This window comes from Cricetulus griseus (genome assembly GCF_003668045.3).
Source record: "Cricetulus griseus strain 17A/GY chromosome 1 unlocalized genomic scaffold, alternate assembly CriGri-PICRH-1.0 chr1_0, whole genome shotgun sequence".
NCBI lineage: Eukaryota > Metazoa > Chordata > Mammalia > Rodentia > Cricetidae > Cricetulus > Cricetulus griseus.
In genome coordinates this window covers 188,513,829-188,537,476 of record NW_023276806.1, presented here as the reverse complement: position 1 = coordinate 188,537,476, position 23,648 = coordinate 188,513,829, and the positions used below count along the sequence as shown (strand labels likewise).

Genomic DNA, 23,648 nt, shown 5'->3' with positions numbered 1-23,648 from the left:
GTAAAAGTATATACACAAAAGTATATCTGTGATGACAGCAAGTTTGTTTTTTATTTTTTTTAAAGTCAGGGCTGGCTTGGAACTCTAGACCAGCCCAACCTCAAACTCACAGAGGGATCCACCCATCTCTGCCACCTGAGTGCTGGGATTAAAAGCCTACACCACCACAACAGGCTCCAGAGTTCATTCTTTTAGTTCTATAACCAAGAACCAGGCATTATCTCTATTGTTCTACTTCTAATTTCTAGTCACAAAATTGGGGATGTCACTCCATTGTAACATTTATGAGCAACATTCCAAGCAAAAGCCTCCCAACTGTCAAGAGCACGAGAACATTTTCTAAAGCTGATTACAAAGACCAATAGCTCTATTATTCATGTTTGCCTCCATCTCCAGACTTCCTTCCTACAAAGAACCGAAGCCTTAAGAGAAGTACTAAAATAATCCCCAGAGATGATAAATATTTACCTGATCCCTGTTGTTGATGTTCGAGTAAGGTAGCTGGCCAGTCATTAGTTCGTACAGAACAATCCCAAATGCATATACATCTGACTGAAAGCTGTATGGGTTTTTATCTTGCATTCTGATTACTTCTGGTGCCTGTTAAGTAAGGAAGAAAAATTCTAGTTTATTCTTAAGTTCAGCTGAATAAAGACTGAAATACACACTATGATAATTCCTAGAGCAACATCATATTTAAAGAAATCATCTAGTATGTCATTTTCCTATGAATGGTCAAAGAAATGAAGGAACCAACTAAGGAAAAGGGGAAAACCTCTGCTTTATAAATTCTGAAAGGTGATTTCAGAACCGAATTTCCTTGAGGTGTTACTAAGATTTTGTAATTTTATCAGCAATCCTCCTTCTGAACAAACACCATTGCTGCCATCTAACCATTTCTCAGGACTATCCTATCAGAGTTGGGCTCCACTTCCTTTTTCTGATTAGCAAAGAAATACTAGCTGTGCACTTACAAAAAGCTTGGGAGTAGGCACAAGCAACTAATGTCCTTCCAAGTTATATCATAAATATGTGGTATAAAAAATGCTGGTGGTGGTGCATGCCTTTAATCCCAGCACTTGGGAGACAGAGGCAGGAGGAGTTGAGTTTGAGGTCAGCCTGTTCTACAGAGAGAGTGCCAGGACAGCCAGGACTGTTACACAGAGAAACTCTATCTCAAGAAACCAAAACAAACCAAACAAATAAACAACCCCCCCCCAAAAAAAAGCTTTACTAACAAGAGTAACACACAACAGGTTGACTTATTAGAAAATTGTACAAATAAATTTTTAGTTGTTGCTTCTAGGGCAAACAAAGACAAAATGGTATTTACCAAATTTTAACATAATGTAAGCATTCTATTGCACAACTCAAGTTTCTTATTATATGAAACACAACCATAGGTGAAGAAACAGCATGTTTCTTCTTTCACTTTGTATCTCTTATACTGTTTTGTTAGAAAGGAATTGAAGAAGTGGTAGATAGTATTAAGGAAACTTTGCAAAACTAGCTGGAGGACAAAGTTCCTGGCCTTGGTAAGGGCAGTATCCCCTGAAGAGTAACAGTACTCAACTATAGCAGCAAGTCACAACTGCCTGTGGAGCCTGCTCAGTGCTGACTACACTCCCCGTGGGACCCATGCTTTACTATGCTTGCACGTGAGTCTGCTGTCCACCACACGTTAAGGAACACTGATGGGAGGACATCTGTGGGAAAACCTGAAGAGAGAGAGTCAAAGTACAAGGCTGCAGGAGAATGTTTCTCTATTTGTTGTTGTCACACACTTTGTTGATAGCTGCTATTTTAGTATGAAACAAACCAGATGTCCTGGAATTAGAGTTTACAGAGAGTTGTGAGTTGCTACGTAGGCGCTGGGAATTAAACCCAAGTCCTCTGAAAGAATAGCCAGAGTTCTTAAGGACTGAACAAGCTCCCCATATTTCTTTTCTGAAGGCAGGTATCAACTGGAAGTTTTATTCAACAATAAAGTGCATCGTTGGCTATTCTTGCTCTCTTAAAATTTAGCATGGCAGAATAAAAGATAAACTCATTGATCCAGGATATCAACAAAAAAATAATCAGAATTAAATAGAAACATCTTATATAATGATATAAACTATGGCTTATGAAAGATAACAAACCTAGAGACTGGACCTAGGACAAACCTCGTGTCAAAAGATATGCATCATTGAAGCATGTGAGTGATCAGTTTTAATTTTTTGCTTGTATAATTTCAGAAGCAAAAATGCTTCTCCCCCTTCTCCTTGGTGCCTTAAGGCCAGCACACAACCACCAAATAGTCTCTTCTAATAAACTGAAACAGTTAAGAATATATCAAAGAATTTAAAAAGAAACTTAGCTAACTGTAACATGGAATCTAAGAAAGGGTCTTGTCATTGACTACTCTGATCTAACATTTCAGATGAAAAGACCCAAGGCCGGTCAGGAAACTTTGAAGCTAATGGACAGAGCACAGTTCTCCTACCTCTTCCACTCTGCCCCTCGTGCTAACTTCACTATTGACCCAAGAAAACAACTCAATGTAACCCTAGGCTTATCTCTACAGACTTAGACCACTATTTGGAGAATCTGCTTCTTCAAGACTGCTATATATTGTTCTGGGAATTCAGGTAAATATGGCTTTGAAAGCCCTCCTGATTTTCCTAAGAAGGTGATCCAAAAGTATTAGGGCAGATTAATCTATTCACAGATTAAATCTATTCAAAGATATTTAGAACCTGTATTCCACTTAGAGCTGATGTTTCAAAATTCTTTGGACTCAGGGTTGTTTTTATTCAAATATTATCAAAGGTCCTACGGAGAGTACCTCTGTGAATATTGACGATATTAACACTCAACTGACTATTATTTACTAATTCACTTAAATATTAAATAGTTACATCTCAGCAGAGAATACCTACTTTTAATGAAAACTGATTATATTTTCAAAATCAAAGTTTAGTGACAACAGAGTTAACAGCAGTTAGCTGGAATCTGTTATGTGTGTCTCATTCAGCCAGCTGTCATGTGTCATTCTGATTGAAGGACAGGAGGAAGACTGGGTTCACAAAGAAAAGAACTTACGGACCTTCTGAAAGGTCACAAGGAACCACTGTGGGCTCACAGCAGTGCTCCTTGAAATGACTCTTCAACAGCCTGCTGCAGTAACTGTTCCCAGCTTTTAGAGCGTCTTCTCTACAAAGCAGAAACAAGGAGACAGACCCATGCAGACAGCACAAGACTGGCTAAAAATATCCCCTTGTCTTTTTCTTTTGTATTTCCACTTCCAACTGCCCCATAATTATAAAGTTCTTTCTAGTGTGAAGAAGGTCTATTTCCAATTTAGGCTCAAATAAAAATGTGAAACAGCCTTTCTGTTAAGAATAGGTCTCTTAAGACATGCTTTAAACTGCAAACAAACAAACAAACAAAAAAACAGGGCATACTGATCATTTGAACATAAAGTTGTTGTTTTCTTTTTTCTTTTTAGACAGGGTCTCACCTAACTCTGGCCAGCCTTGAACTCACAGAGATCCACCTGCCTCTACCTCCTGAGCGCTGGGACTAAAGGTATGCACCACCAAACCCGACAAAGTATTTTAAACAATTTTCAGTAACATTAAACATATATGAATTTTGTTCAAAATATATTGCAACTAGTTTTGCAATACTTTAAGAGAAGAAAAAAGGTTAGATATATAAAAAATAAGAATGTTTTTCTTTTCCTTTTTTTTTTGGGGGGGGAGACAAAGTCTCATAATGTAGCTTGTCTGTCCTGGAACTACGTACACCAGGCTGGCCTCAAACTCAGAGATATCCACCTGCTTCTGCCTGGCTTACTATATTGATTTTTGTGAATAGCATGAACTGTAAAAATACTGTAGTTAAGATCTTCAGTGACTTTCTAGTAACTAGTCACTAGTATAGGGTTAAAGAACATGATCAGTAGAGAAATAGCCTCAATTCTTACCATCCACAAAATAGATCCAGACAACTGTTCAAACTGATGGGACCCACTCCATCGAGATTTCACTGTGGCTAGACCAAAATCACCTATTTTTACCGTGAGGTCTTCATGAAGAAATATATCTGAGGTGTAGTAAGTAAAGGAAAAAAAAATAGATCTCATTTTCCTACCAGAGAAAGTGTTTTGAAGATTCAAGGTAACGGAGCAAGTTTCTACAACCCTGTAGTAAGATTTTCGTTTTAAAATATAGTAATTCATAATTCCCCCTAAAGTCAATAAACATGCTTTAAACAAGAATCAGTTGTCTTTAGTTTTTATGACCTGCTTTTAAGATTCTTGGGCTTGAAATATGTGAGCATAAGGTTAAAGTGCTTTTCTAAGTCTACGGGAGATCTGGAAACTTTCTAATTTGAGTTGGCCCAGATATCCTTTAACACTGCTGGGAAAGTTATGCAGGTTCTTTATTAGAATAAGGATGATATCAGAAAGGATCTGTCTAGACTCGGAGAAAAAAAGAAAAATTGTTTTCCTCATGTCACTGTTACATAATTTTGAACCTTCAGTTTCATATCTCAGTTACTACTCAGAAAGATTAGATGAATTAAAACAGTAGCCACAAAATATCTACTTTACAGGGCACATAAAATGTAAGCAAGCAAGACAAAAAGTCCTACTATAATAAAGACAGTGCCCAGTCATACAGAAATGCCATCAGGTAGAATCCTGCTCTACTTTACTCTCATGCAAATCGATTCATTTTCTTTATTGCATATTACACTTAGCATGAAACTGTTTTTACATAACATGAAGACAAAATGCAGAAGAAAAAGTCGGGATGCTTTCAGACTTCGCAGACCAGTTTCAGGAAGGATACTATTACTCTTGAGGTCTCTGTGGATGATTGACTTGGCGTGTAAGTAACTGAAAAACAAAACATCATTTTAACCTGAGTAAGACTCTGAGTAGGACTCTGGCCTCAAAATCTACAGAACATATTTAGGGGTGTAAAGATACAATTGAAATTGGTATATTGTGATAACCTCTTTACATAATAATTGACTGTAAATTTAGGATTATAGAAATATACCACTATTATATACAGCCCAAATCCTGGTGCATGAGGACTCTGCTTTATCTTTTACTAGTTACAAATACAAACCTTTAACTCAGTCAAGCCTATTTATCTATGTCCCTTGAAATACACTTGATATTTAATCCCACCTCTTTCAATATTTCCCTTCTGTATCTGTCCCCAAATCAGCTTCCATTCTATTTCCCACCTATGCATACTAAGATGAACATTATTATTTTTAACAAAGGATCCAATGGGAAGTGATCTTTCACTGGTCAATTATGTAGTAATTAATGCAATAGCTTGATCTTTGTTTTGCTTTGTTTTTTTTATGTGCCTATGCTTCCTTTCAATTTACAATGCAACTTCCATTAGACTATGAAAGTTTAGTGAAGACAACTAATTTTAAAGGAGGTATGACATATTTGTAAAACATTAATACTAATGAGGAGGAGATTTTCTCGTAATGACCACATTATCTTGTTGTTGTTATTATTGCCTTTCAGAGACCCTTAAGGTCTCACTATGCAGCTCTGGCTATGTAGTCCTGGAACTTACTACATAGATATCTCCAGTGCCTAGAACAGGGCCTGGCAGGTGTGAAGCACTGAATGCATGCCCATCAGTCAACTACAGCACATGCAAAGGACTTCTGAAATCAGAACGTAAATTCAAAGTCATACATGAGCACTATTAAAAATAGAGACTTATAAATAGTTCACACTGTTTGCAACTTATCTTTATTAAATGTCCTTGTTTTCCCAGAAGACATCAATATCTGTAACTAATTTTTTTCTGTAACTATTTTTTGAACAAAAAATTCATTTTAAATTACTTTATCAAAAGTAACCCCTTTTCATCCATTACTCTCTCACTTCTATGCTATTTCCTTCACAACGTTTATTACAATCTAAAATGATCTTGTCATAACTCTGGACTTCTGCTATGTCATCATCACTACTCTTATAGCAAAAGAAAAGAAGAGGTCAATTATGGGTCTCATCTGCTTTAAAAACTTTCAAAAGTTTATTTTCTTATTTATGTGTATGTATGTGTCTCTCTCTGCTAGCCACACCCATGCAGGTGCCTGTGAAGGCCAAAAGAGGGTACTGGATTCCCTAGAACTACAGTTACAGGCAGCATGAGCTGCCCAATGTGGGTTTGGAAACTGAGCCTGGGTCCTCTGGAGAAGCAACAAAGCACTCTTGACTGTGACCTTGCTAACTCTGCTTTGTAACATTTGCAATGCCATAGGAAGATAAGAATAGGTGAAGATAAACTCATCCCAGGAAAGAGCTTTTTTGAGGATTGCAAGATCTTAAATGAGAAAAAAAGGAGGTAGAGTAATGAGAGTGCTGGTACAGAGTGAAATTAAAAAAAAAAAAAAAAAAGGAAGCTAACACAGTCCCCCTTTTGAGGCAGGGTCTTTCTCTTCAGCTCAAGTTGACTTTGAACTTATAGCAATCTTGCCTCCACTTCCCAAGGGCTGGAATTATAGACTCAAGCTACCATGTCTAGCAAAAATATTGGCCTTCTAGTCAGGAAGCTATTGCTGTTGTTTTTCTAAATGGACATGATATGTTCATTAAACTGCTTTCTAAATAATTGCTTATGGCCCAAGAGAAATGTCAATGTTTGCTTTGCTCAGAATGTAGTGATCAGTGGTGACGAACTGTAGACTCATAACTGGTCAAAGTGCTGAGAATGACTGTTGGTGTTCAGCCATAAACAAGACATCTCTATCATCTCTATCAAGGAAGAAAGGGTAAGGAGAATGGGAGGTCTGGAGAACTGGAGCACAGACTGGTGTGGACATTGAACTCAGGGCATGACTATCTGCAAAGCATCTGCATGAGACTTGTTCCACATCAGTATCCTGTCACAGAGAGGTTGAGGGGTCTTAGTCCCAACCACCCCAATAATAAATGAGAGGTTTATACAAAAACATGAAGATATGAAGAGAAGGAAAAGGTATTGTTGATAGATAGCATTAATCATTTCCAGAGGGCTGGAGAGATGGCTCAGAGGTTAAGAGCACCGACTGCTCTTCCAGAGGTCCTGAGTTCAATTCCCAGCAACCACATGGTGGCTCACAACCATCTGTAATGAGATCTGGTGCCCTCTTCTGATGTGCAGATATACATGGAAGCAGAATGTTGTATACATAATAAAATATTTAAAAAAAATCACTTCCAGAAATGTGACTGAAAGAAACACAGCAAGAAAAAAGTACATAAAATCTAACTGAGGGTTGAAGGGAGAAAATTTAGGGTCAGGAACTCGGTAGTTTTGATCAAGATACATCTGATTGTTAGCTAGTGATGTACTGGTTACTAAAAGCCAGATAGGGTAAACCGAGCAGTGCCCAAAGTTGTAACAGCTGCTTCAAGTGGATTGTGTAATTCTTTATAGTACAAACTGCTTCTCTAATTTTTATCTAGTGTCTTATAGTGGAGTTTTACCTAGCATAACCAAAGTTACAAAAGAGTAGATCAAACAGGTCTGTAATGGAAGGCTAGAAAAGGAACTCTTTGCCCAGCTAGAAAATTGGGGTGAGTATCATACCCTAAACTTACACCACACAATACTTCAAAGTAATTACTGCATCAAGCAGTTCTATACAAATTACAGCTAAAACATAGTTTACTAAGCTTGGACTAATTACAATAGATGTCAATAAGTACATAGCTGCCTGGGAGTAAGGAAGGGAGCAACACTAAATAAACTATATTCTGATATGATACAGAAGTGTATCCATTATTTAAGATAACTAAAACAGATTTCCTTCCTACCTTCTAAAAACATTTAATTTAGTGCTTATGTATGTGTGCCCACCACAGTATGTATGGAGGTCAGAGGTCAGTTTATGGGAGTCAGTTCTCTTCTTCCACTATGTTGGTACCAAGCATTGAACTCAGGTGGTCAGACTTGGTGGCAAGTGCCTTTATTCACTGAACAGTCTTGGTTACAACTCCTTTCTATTTTTCTAATGTTAGAAGAGCATTACGGCTTTTTTTTTTTTTTTTTTTTTTTTTTTTTTTTTTTTTTTTTTTTTTGTGTGTGTGTGTGTGTGTGTGTGTGTTTGCAGCAGCACTAGCAAAGAGGAAACATGCTACACTCTCTTGACAATATTCTCTTGTCACTCTCCTTCCTTGGAGAAACTGTGTGTTTACAGAATCTATTCATACACCTGTAAAAGCACTTGAGAAAATCTGTCTTTGTTCTACATCTTTCAGAATTTTACAATGATTCACCCTTTAGAGCATAAGATGATGTGCCAAACTTGATCTGAGCAACACAAACCAGGCTGAGATTCTCATCTTTGTCTCCCTTGCGGGTGGCATAACATTTATAATCAAGAGCCTATTAATTCTAGGAACCCTGTAAGACGATATTACAACCCTACAATAATTTTCCTGAATTGCTTCTGTAAAATACCTCCTTGACTACATACATATTTATTTTTTTATATTTTTATATATATTTATATATATATTTATATATCCTCTTCTCTGTAGCTAGATAGGGTTTTGTTTTGAGACATGATCTAAAATTTTATCTTATTAGATTTAATTTCAGTTGACATGGTGGTTCAGGTCTGTAATCCCAGCACTTGAAAGGCTGAGACAGTAAGATCACTGCAATTTCAAGGCCAACCTAGGAGATGTATGTATGTATGTATGTATGTATGTATGTATGTATGTATGTATGTATGTTCAGTCTGTGGTAGAGTATGAAAACAGTTTCAAAACAAACAGCAACAACAACAAAAACATCCAAAACACATCCTATTCTCCAAACCCAAACCAAACAAATTTCACTAAAGAGTTTTTATTGAAATTCTGAGACATGATTTTACTTCCTAAGCTGCCCTTGAACTTAAAACAATTCTCCTGCCTCATGTCCTGAGTGTTAGGATTACAGATGTACACTACCAAGCTATTAGAGTAAAAGAAAAGCTTTAAAGATCAGAATTAAAAAACAAAACAAAACAAACAGAATGCTAATAACTTCTTATGCCAGCTCCTTATTTATTTATTTATTTATTTATTTATTTATTTATTTATTTATTTATTTATTTGATGGGTCTCATCCAGTAGCCCAGGCTGGCTAGGAACTTTGTATGTAGTTCAGGTGATTCTCCTGTTTCAATATTCTTAGTGCTGAAAATACTGGCACAGGTTGCCAGACTTGGGTATCAGTTACTTTTAAGAAGGTTCATCAAAGGGGCTGAAGACAAAGGCCGGCAGTTAAAAGCACTGGCTGATCTTCCAGGGGACTTAGGGTCATTAAGCATCTGTGGCTCCAGTCCCAGAGGACCCAAGCCCTCTTCTGGCCTCTGTAGGCATTGTACACATGTACTGCACTTTCATAGACACATAAAGACAAAGCACCTATACACACAAAATAATAAAAATAAAATGTGAAAAGGCTCATCATTCTCATAGGAATGAAGTCAGATACCTCCTTCTAGCTTGCTATCTTCAGGGATACAATCATCCATCCAGTTTTGACACCAATTAAATTTTGCTGCTTGTGTTTCATTTAAGAATACCATGAGGCCGGGTGGTGGTGGCGCATGCCTTTAATCCCAGCACTTGGGAGGCAGAGGCAGGCAGATCTCTGTGAGTTCCAGGCCAGCCTGGTCTCCAGAGCGAGTGCCAGGATAGGCTCCAAAGCTACACAGAGAAACCCTGTCTCAAAAAACCAAAAAAAGAATACCATGAAAGACGCTAATTAAATATTTTCCAGAAATTAAAATACTAAAAATCACTTGGCTGACAAACCAGTTTAATCAATTAGTTTATTTGGGAAAGTCCCTAGTGGTTCATTTAAGTTTGTTAGTTTCTTGTATTTTCTAGCTATTTCTAAAACTCCAGACCTGACAAACTAAGATACCTGCATTTCAAGCCCCCTTTCCCCTAATTGTGTGTAATTCCACAAATATTCGTAAGACTTCCAGGAGGAAACTGAGAGTCTCTCCTCTGACACCCTAGCTCTGTCTCTGTGGAGAGTTTGGCAGCTATCTGAACTGACAGAGGTGACGGTGGTGACATTATGTCAGGTTAGTCTTGTTTCTATCATATCAATGTAGAAAGAGAGTAAGACTGAAGAATGATATTTTCTAAGCTCTCTGTAGTAAGAAATACTTACCATTTTAGAAATAATTTAGCTCTCTAATGGGTAGTTTGTATATTTTTCAGTTGTACTTTATAGTGGCCTAAATTCTATTTTTATTTTGATTTCATAAATAGTTCCTTTCACTTTTAAGGAATTTAATGAGTGGCTGGAGAGGCAGCTCAGCAGTTAAAGAGCACCATCTGCACTTCTAGAGAACCTGAGTTCAACTCCCAGACTCGTGGTGGCTCACAGTTATCTGTAACTACAGTTCCAGGGGCTCTGATGCCCCTTCTTGTCTCAGCAGGCATGAGGTACCAGCATGGTACATAGAAATACATGCACGCATAACACTCATACACATTTAGGATTTATTGAGTTATTGGTATGTAAAACATAATGGATCAACTTTAATTGTGTAATTACTAGTTAATTCAAGACAAAGAATACCCTCAAAAGATTTTTTAATGCGAAGAAGGTTCAGTAACGGAGCCTGCTGCTGAGCCTGGCAGCTTGACTTCATTCTTCAGGACCTACATGATGGAAGGAAAAAACCATCCACCTCTTCTCCTCTGATTGCTACATAGCCATGGAGTATACAAACCTACCAAAAATAAATAAATTAATGCAATAAATATTAAAAGAAAAGTTCCTTCATTTTTGTAATTAAAATATGCCCTTAGATATAAGTAACCACTGACAATGTTTTCCTTCAGTATGGGTTAGTTTTGTCTTTACTAGAATTTAAAGAGGTATTTATTTATTTTTGCTCAGCCTAAGGATTATGAAATCCATGACAGGTATATGTGTGATATGAACATACCACAGCCTATCCATTTACTGGTTGGAATATTGGCTGTCTTGGGTTTTGGCAATTATGAATAAGCTTTGGTTGTTGGTTCCTGTTGTTAATTCTTTTGGGTATTTAGGCATGACTAGAGCTGCTAACATGCTAAGTTTAACATTAGAAGAAATTATGACTGTTAGAGGTTCAGCTGATCTTTGTCCTCACTGAGACCTGTGTGCTGCAGCTTCTGAAAAGGGCATTCTGGTGGGGACATGGTGCTAACGCCCTTTAGAGTCTGAGTGTGCCTTTTCCTGACGTCTAGCTGTTAAATGTCTGTCATTCACAAAACATCTTTAATAAAGTGTCTTGTACCCCTACCTCCTCCAACCTTTTCCCAAGACAGGATCTTATTAGAGATGGACCTTGAATTCTTGATCCTCTTTCCTTGGCCTCTGAAGGTCAGGGATTACAAAAGGTGCCCCACATCCGGTTTCTCTGGCTCACTGAGCAGTGTGTTGCTATTATTACTTACGTGTATATGTGTTTGCCTGCATGTATGTCTGTGCACCACATGTATGCCTGGTGTCTGAGGAAGGCAGAAGAGGGTTTCAGATACCCTGGCCTGGAGTTAACAGCTGGTTGTTGGTGCTTGTAATTGAACTCAGGTCCTCTGGAAGGAAAGCCAGTGCTCTTAACTGCTGAACCATCTCTCCAGCCCCTATGCTTTATTACTGAATTTAACAGCTCTCTCTGTACCCTGAAGACTTTTTCAGATATATTTTTAAACATTTTCTTCAAGACCGTAACTTGTCTTCATTTTCTTTTGTTCAGCTAGCTTTTCCTGCCATACCAGGGACTAAAGAGAGGGTTTCACACAGGCTAAGCAATGCTCTACCAATGAGTTATATATCCCTAGACATATTTTTAGATGTTGATGTACTTCAAGCCATTTCTTTACCTTTTGTGTTCTAAGAAATCACTGCTTATCTTTATACTACAAGGACTTTCTCTGTTGTTACTTGAAAGATTAGATTTTGTTTTTGTACACTTCAAATAAATGTTTGTTTTGTGTCATCTAACAATTAATGGTTCAGTTTTTCTATATGAATGCCTACTGGTTATAGCAACATATGTTGAACATATGTTGTCTTTATGAATTGCATCAACAACTTATTTTTAAAAAATCAGATGAACTATAATTTGTAGGCAAATGGACAGAACTAGAAAAAACAAAAACAAAACAAAACATCCTGAGTGAGGTAACCCAAAACCAGAAAGACAAATATAGTATATACTCACTCATAAGTGGATACCAGACATAAAGCAAAAGATACCCAGCCTACAATTCATAACCCTAGAGAAGCTTGAACCCTCTTCCAGAACAGATGGAAGCAGATGCAGAAATAAATCCACAACTAACTATTGGGCCAAGCTCCTGGAGTACAATGGAAGTGAGGGAGGAGTGATAATATAAACAAAGGAGTCAAGACCATGATGGGGAAACCTATAGCTGACCTGAGCTGAGATCACTGACTCAGGTCTGACAAATGGGGAACTGAGATAAGACTGAACTAGACTCCCTTTATTAATATAGGTGACAATGGTGTGACTGGGACAATATATGAGGACACTGGCAGTGGGTCCAAGATCTAACACTAATGCACAAACTGTCCTAGTGAAGCCCATTCTATATGGAGAGATACCTTGCTCAGACTAGACAGAGGGTGTGGGGGTTGGAGACGTGCCTTGGCCCTACCTCAAAGAAATGATGGTACACACTTAGTAGACTTCCTAGGGGAGGCCTTACTCCTAGGGAGGTGGAGTGGAGGGGAAGTAGGGGAAGCAGGAGGAGAGGAGGGGTTGGAATGAAAAAAAAAATAGGTTAATAAAGACTCAAAAAGAAAGAAATAAAAAAAATCAAATGAAGAAAATATGTATATTGTATCTATATCTAAGCTTCCTTTTTTTTTTTTTTTTTTTTTTCGAGACAGGGTTTCTCTGTGTAGCTTTGGAGCCTATCCTGGCACTCGCTCTGGAGACCAGGCTGGCCTGAACTCACAGAGATCTGCCTGCCTCTGCCTCCCAAGTGCTGGGATTAAAGGCGTGCACCACCAACGCCTGGCCTAAGCCTCCTATTCTTCCACAATGACTTACATATGTATACTTATACGAACACCACAGTCTTGATTACTAGTCTTATAGTAATATTTGAAATCTCCAACTGAAGTCCAACTTTGTTATTCCCGCCCCCTGCAAATTGTCTATTTTCTTCTTTCTCATTTTCACCCCCCCATCTTCTGTTTTTCTCTCCTACATCTTTTAAAATTCCTTCCTAAAATGGAATCAGGTAGCCCAGGCTGGCCTTGAACTCTCAGAGATGCGCCTGCCTCTGCCTTCCAAGTGCTGGGATTAAAGAGTGTACCACCATCATTCAGCTACAATATAGTTTTCAACTACTAGTCTGTAACATGGAGATGATAATGTTTATTTTGATGTATTCTTAAGAATTACTTTGTATGTTTAATGAAAACTCATCATTTGCTAACCCATAACTATTCTTGTTTCGTCTTGGAGATAAAACAAGGTATTTATCACTGTAGTGCAGAAGATGGACAATAAAAGATAAATCAGTAAAATATACAGTGTACCACTTATAATTAACTGTGCCAGGTGTATGTGTGAACCTGGTAGAGGACAGGGAATGCTGAGCTTGGGGGGGGGGGAGTTACTTTAGGCTAAAAAGGACTTCTTCTCATAGGATATTTTGAGTAAAGACTCTAAGGAGGTAAGACAGTTAAGGGATGAAACTATACCAAGGACAAGGAAAAAAGGGTGGAGCCCTATGGCAGACATGGAACTTCCACATACAAAGAACAGTAAGAAGGCAAAGTGTGACACTAGAGTCCACTGGATGGAAAGACAGATCTGAGAAGTAACAGGAAAGTTGGGGAGGGGAATGGAGAGTAGGAGTGGTAGGTGCACTGAAGAAGATCTCGTTGCAGAACTTTACTCTCCTTGCACAGAACTTTGGTGTTCATTATGAGTGTAATGTGGACCCTAAGAAGGATTAACAACCCAATCTACTTTAACAGGGCCAAATAAGCTACTGTGTTGAAACTAAATTGAGGTACTCAAGTGTAGAGAAGCTGGGAGACAGGAGATAATTTAGGTATGAGAATGGGAGCCGGAATAGGAAGATAATCCAAACAAGTGACAAGAAGTTTATAAGGCTTTGGCTACACTTTAAAGATGGACACATTGAGTGCTGGGTGTGGTGGTGCACTCCCTGTTCTACAGAGTGAGTTCCAGGACAGCCAGTACTACACAGAGAAACCCTGTCTTATAACATAGCAACAAAAAACAGATACAATGAGAGTTGATAACAGATTGGTTGTGTGGTATGAAAAAAGGAGAGGACTCAAGGATCACTGTATAACATTTGAGGTAAGCAACTACAAGGACAGCTGGGCTGAAGATCAGGTTAGAGGAGAGATCGATCGGCAGCTGAGTTTCAGACCTAGTAAACACAAGATCTCAGTAGACAATCCAAGCAGACATGATAAGCAGACAGAGTACAAACAAAATTAAGCAGCTGGAGGGGCACAGAACTGATTTTAGGTGATCTTTTTTCCCCACTCGGTAAGATTGAATGAGATTCCCAGAGAGGTAGATGACAAACCAGTTGAGAAGCAACTGCTAATAAGACAATCAGAAAAATATGCTTTGATGTAGATTTCTTCAACCTTATATGCTTGTGAATCATTTGTAGATCATGTTAAAATGTAGATTCAATTCAGAAGATCTGAGGTAGTGTCTAAAATTCAGCATTTCTAAGGGTTCCCACACGGATGGTATCATATTAATCTAACGAGATTAAGAGTATGATTAAGCAGAGAACAAAGAACATTCCCCATGGAAGAACTGGATTAACTGCACCCTGTTTATGACAGATCAAATAAACCGAAGACCAAGAATTTAACCGCTGGATCTAGCAGCATGGAAGCCTAAGGAACTCTTTCTTTTCAAAAGGCAGGGCCTCATTCTGTGGCCCAGGATGGGAATGTAAGTGCGTGCAACCACTTCCTGCTCAACACATTTTCTTAATGAAACAGTGAGCAAGGCCATTAGGTGACGCTCTCAGGGAGAGTCTGGGGTCTGAGGACAGAGGAAAGGCAGTTCTAGGAGAGAGGATGAGTAAGTGAGCTGCAGACTGTAGGAATATCGTATGGCATTAAGGTCTGAGGTTGGTGAAAGGGTTGTATAACGTGGAGAAGCAGCATAGTACAAAGCTCAAAGACTGCACTGGAGAGCCCGGCTACTTCTGGGGCAAGTTATATGATCTTTCTCCATACACTGCTCCCTGGTTACTGAAGAATATGGGAGAAAGAAAGCACACATAAAGAAAGCACATACAAAAATGTCGGATACATACATTGTAATGCATATATATAATGCTAATACACAAATACTGTGCATTAGCCAGTGAACAAATAACATGCAGCAGAGCTGGGATCAGAATACAAAATTATTAATCAGTAGTGATATGCAAAGAGTAAAAAGAAAGGCAAATCCTGGTTCTTTAGATATAAAATAGTAGCAAAACCATTGTGTACAGTATTAACACACACAGGTATGAAGGGCACAAAATATACATTTCACCATCAAAAGCAGTTATCTCTGGATGGTAGGCTATTGGCATGTACTTGTGTTTGCACTGTTTCAAATGATTTTCTGTTACTTTGTAGTAAGTTTTGTTTGAAATTAAGACAAAGTTGGTGGCGCAAGCCTTTAATCCCAGCACTCGGGAGGCAGAGGCAGGCGGATCTCTGTGAGTTCGAGGCCAGCCTGGTCTCCAGAGCGAGTGCCAGGATAGGCTCCAAAGCTACACAGAGAAACCCTGTCTCGAAAAAAACTAAAAAACCAAAAAAAAAAAAAAAAAAGAGACAAACCACAACAAAAGACAGTGTAAAAAAATCACTCATACACTCATATTCCCACCCTAAAGCAATCCCATTAAGATTTCTACATGCTTGCTCCCAAAGTTTTCAGAGTTTATACAAACTCTCTTTTCCTTGCTGGAGACAACCACTAGTGAAGTGGTATCTTCTAATCCCAATATGGGCCAGGTTTGTATGCCTTTAATCCCAGCACTAATGCAGCAGAGGCAGGAGGAACTTGTAAGTTTGAACCAGCTACACAGTGAGTTCCAGGCCAGTGAGGGCTGCATAGTAAAACCCCACTTCAAAAAAGCAAAAACAAAACCCCAAATACCCAAATATGATATATACTTTAGTGGTTGATGACAGAATAGGGTGCATATTTACTTATACAAACTGGTATTGTTTGAATTATTTATATAAATTTATGCAAATCAGTTTGTTATAAAAATTATCTTAGTGTCTCTTTTTTGAACTATGCAATATAACACAGACATATGAATATTAAACTAAATAGCATGTTGTTGTTTTGAGGCAAGTTCTCACATAAAACAAGCTTGGACTCTCTGAGCTTCCTGATTCCGGCTCCCAAGTGCTAGTGGTTACAGGTTGTTCATGCCATTGCAATCAGCAAAACTGTGTAATAGTTTGAAACTTCTTTTCTTTTTCTTTTTTTGGTTTTTCAAGACAAGGTTTCACTGTGTGGTGCTGGCTCTCCGGGCACTCACACTGTAGATCAGACTGGCTTCAAACTCAGAGAAATCCGCTGCCTCTGTCTCCCAAGTGCAGGGATTAAGGGTGTGAACCACCACAGCCCAGTAGTTTTCAACTTTTTTTGTTTGTTTGTTTTGTTTTTCAAGACAGGTTTCTCTGTGGCTTTGGAGGCTGTCCTTAACTAGCTCTTGTAGACCAGGCTAGTCTCGAACTCACAGAGATCCGCCTGCATCTGCCTCCCGAATGCTGGGATTAAAGGCGTGCACCACCAACGTCCAGCTGTTTTCAACTTCTTTTGCTATAGACAGCTCAAATGAATTCTAACAAACCATATGACTCCTTGTGAATTTTAAATTAACATTTAAAGGTTAAAATATTTGAAAAAGGTACAATTTCCAATATGCTATAAGTATCAACATTTAAACATACTGATATTCAGTGGTAATGATTTTTTTAAATTCTATTTGCTTTTTAAAAATATTTTATTTATTTATTATGTATACAACATTCTGCTTCCATGTATATCTGCACACCAGAAGAGGGCACCAGATCTCATAACAGACGGTTGTGAGCCACCATGTGGTTGCTAGGAACCAAACTCAGGACCTCTGGAAGAGCAGTCAGTGCTCTTAACCTCTGAGCCATCTCTCCAGCCCCCAGTGGTAATGATTTTTAGGCAGAATATTGCTTTAACTGGTCTAGAACATGCTCTGTAGATGATCCTCCTGCCTGTCTCCCAAGTGTTGGGGTCATAGACACGTGCCACCATGCCTGGCTACAAATTTTTTTTTAGAAAGCATCTTGTTTAATGAAAACGTCTTTTAGCTTTGTAATCTCCCCAAGGAAACAGACACGTTTTTCTCTTGGTAAGAGGGGTTCCCTCTCCTTTCACTGGCTCTGTTTCTACCAGTGCACCCTACCCCCACTCCATATGCTTTGACCTTTCACTTCTACCAGACTTCTCTAATGTCTGATGATCTGACAGTTTCCCTATTCAGACTAAGTGGGGACCAGCACTTAGATCTTAGATTGTGAGTCCTCCTGGTCTGGTAAGATTCCCTAGAGAATACTCTTAGACTTGTAGGACCAGTCAGGCTTGGCTGCTAACATCTGGGAATCAAAAAGAGAACATGCTGGGTTGCATCTCAGTGGCAGGACACTTATTGGAAGGCTAATCCCTGACTCTGTCCCCCCTCCCCTCAGAAAGCTGAGTGCAATGGGCAGCACAGTTGAGCATCGTTTGGTAGGTACGCAGTCACCCAACCCCACTGTCCTGGAAAGATGGCCAAGTCCTAGACATAGCAGCCTCCCCCATCCTGAGATATGCATTTCCAGTCTTTCTGCCAGTCACTCAGTGGCACTGCTAGGAGAGGGATTAACAAAATAGCTTCCCCAGTGCAGGAACTGCCAGTCTCTGAAACCAATCTCTGTAAGTGCTGTAAATACGATGGTTGTCATCAACAACTAATGATTTAGTTTTTTGTTTTCTACTGACCCCAGCATCAGTTCTCCACTCTCTTTCAAACATGTTGCTACTATCTTCTTTCTGTCAGTCTTATTAGTTTAGACTTTATAAAAATATTTCTTCATTGTAGTTTTAACGGGGTTGAAAAGATTGAGAAAAAAATCTGTCACTTTAACCCAAAATCTAGTCATTTTAGTAAGAACCAAAACCAAAACCAAACCAAACCAAAGTAAACTCTGTTAGAGGGTTTAAAACTTAATAGTGCTTTCTCAGCTCCTAAACCGTAGGACGAGTCCAATGGAGAGATGGACACATGTGCTCCAGCGCGCTGTCTTTAAAGTAAGCAGTAGGTTGCAAGCACACTGAGAATCCCAGACTCTCAGTAAGGTGATGGGACATCATCACCATTCTTGATCATTCTCCCTACTCACAGGTTCTTCCCTACTGCCACTTTTAAAACTAACCCTGGCACCTAACTGCCTATCCTCTCAAAATAATTATAAATACTAGTCTTTAACAAAAACTCTTTTCTGTTATTCTCTCTCTCTCTCTTGTTTACTTTTTAAACATTTCTGAGTTGTGATATGAACAGGATTTGAATCTTCTTTCTGGACAGCAAACTAATGGGTAATACACACTTTTGTGTAATCATGCATACATGTCTGTCTGTCTGTCTGTCTGTCTGCTTACCTTCCTTCCTTTTTTTCATTTTACAGGCTAGGACCCAGTCCAGGTATCAGCTATAAATCAGTAAACAAAACAAAGCCCCTGCTCTTACCCAGTTTCTATCTAGTGGGGACAACCAAGAATTTTAAAAAGTCTGTAGAATTAGGATACAGTGGTAAAGGTAGGCTGGAAACATTATAGCTATATACATCGGTCACAGAAATAATCTCTCTTAAAAAGTGTATGTAAAAAGAGAACAGAGATAAAGGCATGTGGAACAAATCTTCCAAAGAAGGAGCAAATACAGAGGTGCTGAGGTGGGGCAGGGGTGGGTGTGGTGTGAGCTCTTCAGCCCACTGCAGAAATTGAATAAGCTCTGTTTATCTTTGTTGACACTTTCTGCCAGGCTTTTTTTTTTTCCAGATATTTTTTTTAAAATTTGAATTAGAAACAAGATTGTTTTATATGTCAATCCCAGTTCCCTCCATCTCTCCTGTCCTCCCCTACCATCCCCAACTAAAACCCTACCTATCACATATCCTTTCTGCCCCCCCTTCTGCCAGGGTTTTTTATTAAGTTTTTACTACACTCTTTTAGATTTGAGTAGATTAAATTTCTTGCTTTACTGAAAGGCTGAGATTGTTTTGTTAGATAAGTTAAAGACGTTATTCAATATCAGGACCTAGCCTCTGAAACTGTAAGAAGGCCCCAGTTAACAGCTTTCTTTTACAGGAGTCCTGGTCACCGTGTCTCTTCACAGCACTAGAAGGACAACTGAGACACTATGAGTCATAAAGTTCTCAGCTCAATACAGGCTTGTTAAGTTATTGCCTAGTTTCGAATGAGGGAGGATGAAAAGTTGAAGAACCAGATATGGTTTGGGTACCTGGCTTCATACTTATTTCCTATAACTGATCTTGAGGGAAGAGTTAAAATAGACTGAAATCTTAAGTTAAAATAACTTTGCTAACTATATGACCTAACAGTTTTACTTATACAAATTATTTAAAAGCCTGTTTCCTTACCAGTGAAAGGAAAATTAAGATATCTACTTTATAACTTTTTTTTGCGGGGGGCGGTTTGAGACAGGGTTTCTCTATGGCTTTGGAGCCTATCCTGGCACTCGCTCTGGAGACCAGGCTGGCCTCGAACTCACAGAGATCTGCCTGCCTCTGCCTCCCGAGTGCTGGGATTAAAGGTGTGTGTCATCAATGCCCCGATACTTTATAACATTTTAAATATTAAATGACATACCAATACATACACACAGAAGCAATTTGCATACTAATATATAGTTTTAAACTATTTATAGAGTTTTCAAATTTTATTGTTTTCAGCTAACTTTTTTGTTTGTTTTTTTTTGAGACAGAGTCTCTCTAGTTAGTTCTGGAACTCAAAGAGATCCTCCTGCCTCTGCCACTCAAATGCTGGGATTAAAAGCAAGTATCACCAAGCCTGGCCTCAGCTAAGTACCTTTAAAATTTGCTTTTTCTTTTTGTTTCGTGCTGGGGATTGACCCTAGGGTTTGGGCATGCTGTTTAAGTGCTGCACTATTAAACTACAGCCACAGCCCTGAATTCTACCTTTCAACTGCTTATTTCCACTTGAAGACTTTTATGCAAAAACTTTTTGAGCCAATTCTTTTTTGTTGTTGTTTTGAGACAGGGTCTTTTTATGTAAACCTGGCTGTCTTGAAACCCACTCTGTAGACCAGGCTGATCTTGAGCTCACAGAGATCCACCTGCCTCTTTCTCCTGAGTGCTGGATTACAGGACTGTGCCAGGACACCTGCCCCAGTTAATTTTAACCTCTATCTTTTGAATTAACAAAGCAAAACTCAGTATACATACATGTTTCAACTTGATGTCCTCAGCTAGGATCAGAATACAGATATTTAAAACTTTGATAACTGGCTATTTTGCAGCAGAAAATACAGGCATATAAGAGAAAATGATTTGAAAGTACAGAATTATAAGTCACATATTTCCCACTAACTAGTAATGGCTTTTTTTAGTGGTAGTGTTTTGCTTTTTTTTTTCTTCTGTACCTCCACTGTTCACATAAATTATTGAGTGCTAATCACCACTGGCAATTGTAAAGCTGTACTAGAGAAGTATTGTGTTTTAATAAGCGAGTGCTAGCTACTGGTTAGTATCATTGCACAGAAACTAAAATGCAACTCATAAGAGGTATTATTAATACCTTTAAAGTATCCTTAAGTGGTTTTCAAAAGTCATATATGAAGATTTAACAGAACTGAACTTACTCCATGCCCTGTGCGGTCTGCCGTGCAATATCTATAAGTTTGATCATCTCAAATTTGGTCTCAATGATGTGGAGATGGTGATACAGGCTGGAGCCCTCACACCACTGGGTCACAATCGCCAGCTGTGGCTTTGTTGAATAGCCCATGAAAAGTAGGATATTCACATGCCGCGTTTTCCTGTCAGAAAGAAATGTGACAGTGAGTGATAATTCTTTAAAGAGAGCCAAGTCAATCGACCAATATGTTCTCAATAAAAAAGTACTAGGAGCAAAATAAGGTTAACCTGTAGTTATCTAGTCTAACCTGCAACTGTATTCAGATATATATTATTTAATGTATTCGTGAGGAAGTAGAGGCTGCTTTTGTTTAAGTGGTTCTAAACATATTAGGAAGTTTTCTTAGGTGAAAGCAAAATCATTTTCCTCTAACCCCCACAACTAACTTCCTTGTTCTGCTCTCTGCAATGTTAAGAGTAACTATGTATCCTCTTGAATTCTCTGTATTGAAATCTCAGTTTCGAACATTTCCCTCACACACAATTGTAACTCCAGATTCTTCCCTATATAAATCTTCTTATCATGGGTTTACTCTCTACTGGAAAGCAGTGGTCATCACGCTCACCTGAGCACTCCGACTTCATTTTTGAAGGCCTGTAACTGCTGAGGTGTGGGTGCTGTCACGTTCAGCATCTTGACTGCCACGTCACCTGGAAGAAAATTGTTATTGCAAAATTTCAAATTATAAAATGTTTCTCTGTGTAACAGCTCTGGCTGTCCTGGAACTACTCTCTCTGTAGACCAGGCTGGCCTCAAACTCACAGAGATCTTCCTGCCTCTGCCTTCCACTGGGATTAAAAGCATGCGTCACCAATGACCAGCTAAATATGAAATATCCTTGGATGTTTTTTTGCCAATTTCACAGTAAAATAAATTATATTTAACTACCTAATAATAAACTGTACTTTACTTCTTTTTTGTTTTGTTTTTTGGAGACAGGGTTTCTTTGTATAACAACTCTGGACGTCCTGGAACTTGCTCTGTAGACCAGGCTGACCTCGAACTCACCAAGACCCACCTGCTTCTGCCTCCTGAGTGCTGGGACTAAAAAGGTGTATGCCACTACTTGCCTAGCCTTTTTTTTTCTTTACATCATAGACTATGGAGCACATACATCCTCCAACCCCACACAAAGCAACTAACAATGATACTCCTATACTACTATTTCAAAACATAAGCTAAAATAAAGTCAACTTTTTTTTTTCTCCTGGGAATTCAGTTTAGCCAATTTAAGTACTCAGAAACACTTTGTAATTATTTGACATTAAATGAGGTGTTATTTACTAAGTGAGTGCTGAAACTATGGACATGACAGGCCCAATGGAACTCAGTTTAAAATAAAACCTTGCAATTTTCCCCCACAAAAGTTACGACATACTTATACTGTCGACTGGCAAATTACTAAAATTATAATCATAGTTTAACTTTTTTTTTGGGGGGGGTTATTTTGAGACAGGTTTTTTTCTGTGTAGGCTTGGCTGTCCTGGAACTCTTCTCTGTAGACCAGGCTGGCCTCAAACTCACAGAGATCAACCTGCCTCTGTCTCCTGCTGAGATTAAAGGCATGAACCATGGTCGGGCTTAAATTTTACTCTTACATACTGCTAGTAGATGTGTAAACTGGTACAATCTATTGGCAGTACTGATGGGAGTATCTATAAAACTGTAAGTATGCATATGGTGTAGTTCTATAATTCTCTCCTAGGCATATAGCCAATAAAAATACACACATATGTTCTTCAAAAGACGTATACTAAAAATATACACTGTAACATCCTTCAAAATAGTACCAAATTGGAAACTACCCAAATGCTTATTATACAGCAGATGGAAGAAATCACATTACAGTCACATAACGGAATACTACAGAGAGGATGAATGACACACAAACAGCCAACAACATTGATGGGTCTTACAATATTGCAAAAAAGGGAGCCAAACAAGAAAGATAACACATTATATTCTACTGAAGTCAGGATGTTATCTTTGCAGGGGGAGTGAGAAGAGGGAATGAAGCGACCTTCTACAAGGCTGTAAATGTTATTCTTATTAATCACAAATGTGTTCACTTGGTGAGTTTCAATTATCTGAATGAACACACACACACACACACACACACACACACACACACACACACACACACACCCCACTATGTATCCTTTTCTTAACTATCAAAGTAATATAGTATTTATTCTATCAGCTATTCCACCTAATACTGCTGAATACTTAAATGTTTCAGGAAAATAAATAAAACCATAATTATGCTGCTCAGAAATAACCCTTGTCATGTATGTATGTATGTATGTATGTATGTATGTATGTATGTATGCATAAATCCTAAATTTATCTATGTACACAGTCAAATGCTTATTGAATACAAATTAAATGATAACCTTGAGAGAATTCATATAGCATTTTTATACTATTAATATTTTTTATATGGGCCTTTTTAAAAAAGATTATTATGTATATATACAATGTTCTGCCTGCATGTATGCCTTCACTGCAGACCAGAAGAGGACACCAGATCTCATTATTATAGATGGTTGTGAGCCACCATGTGGTTGCAGGGAATTGAACTCAGGACCTCTGGAAGGGCA

At 38.4% G+C, this 23,648-nt stretch overlaps 1 protein-coding gene across 1 annotated transcript in view; it reads right to left on the bottom strand.

The window, feature by feature from the left end:
- The window catches only part of Braf (B-Raf proto-oncogene, serine/threonine kinase), a 125,241-nt gene that overhangs the window by 14,852 nt on the left and 86,741 nt on the right, over positions 1-23,648 (bottom strand). Inside the window, 5 exon segments of the mRNA XM_027391530.2 lie at positions 469-600; positions 3,971-4,089; positions 4,842-4,888; positions 20,993-21,169; positions 21,614-21,698. Of these exon segments, the coding sequence (XP_027247331.1) occupies positions 469-600; positions 3,971-4,089; positions 4,842-4,888; positions 20,993-21,169; positions 21,614-21,698 (560 nt within the window).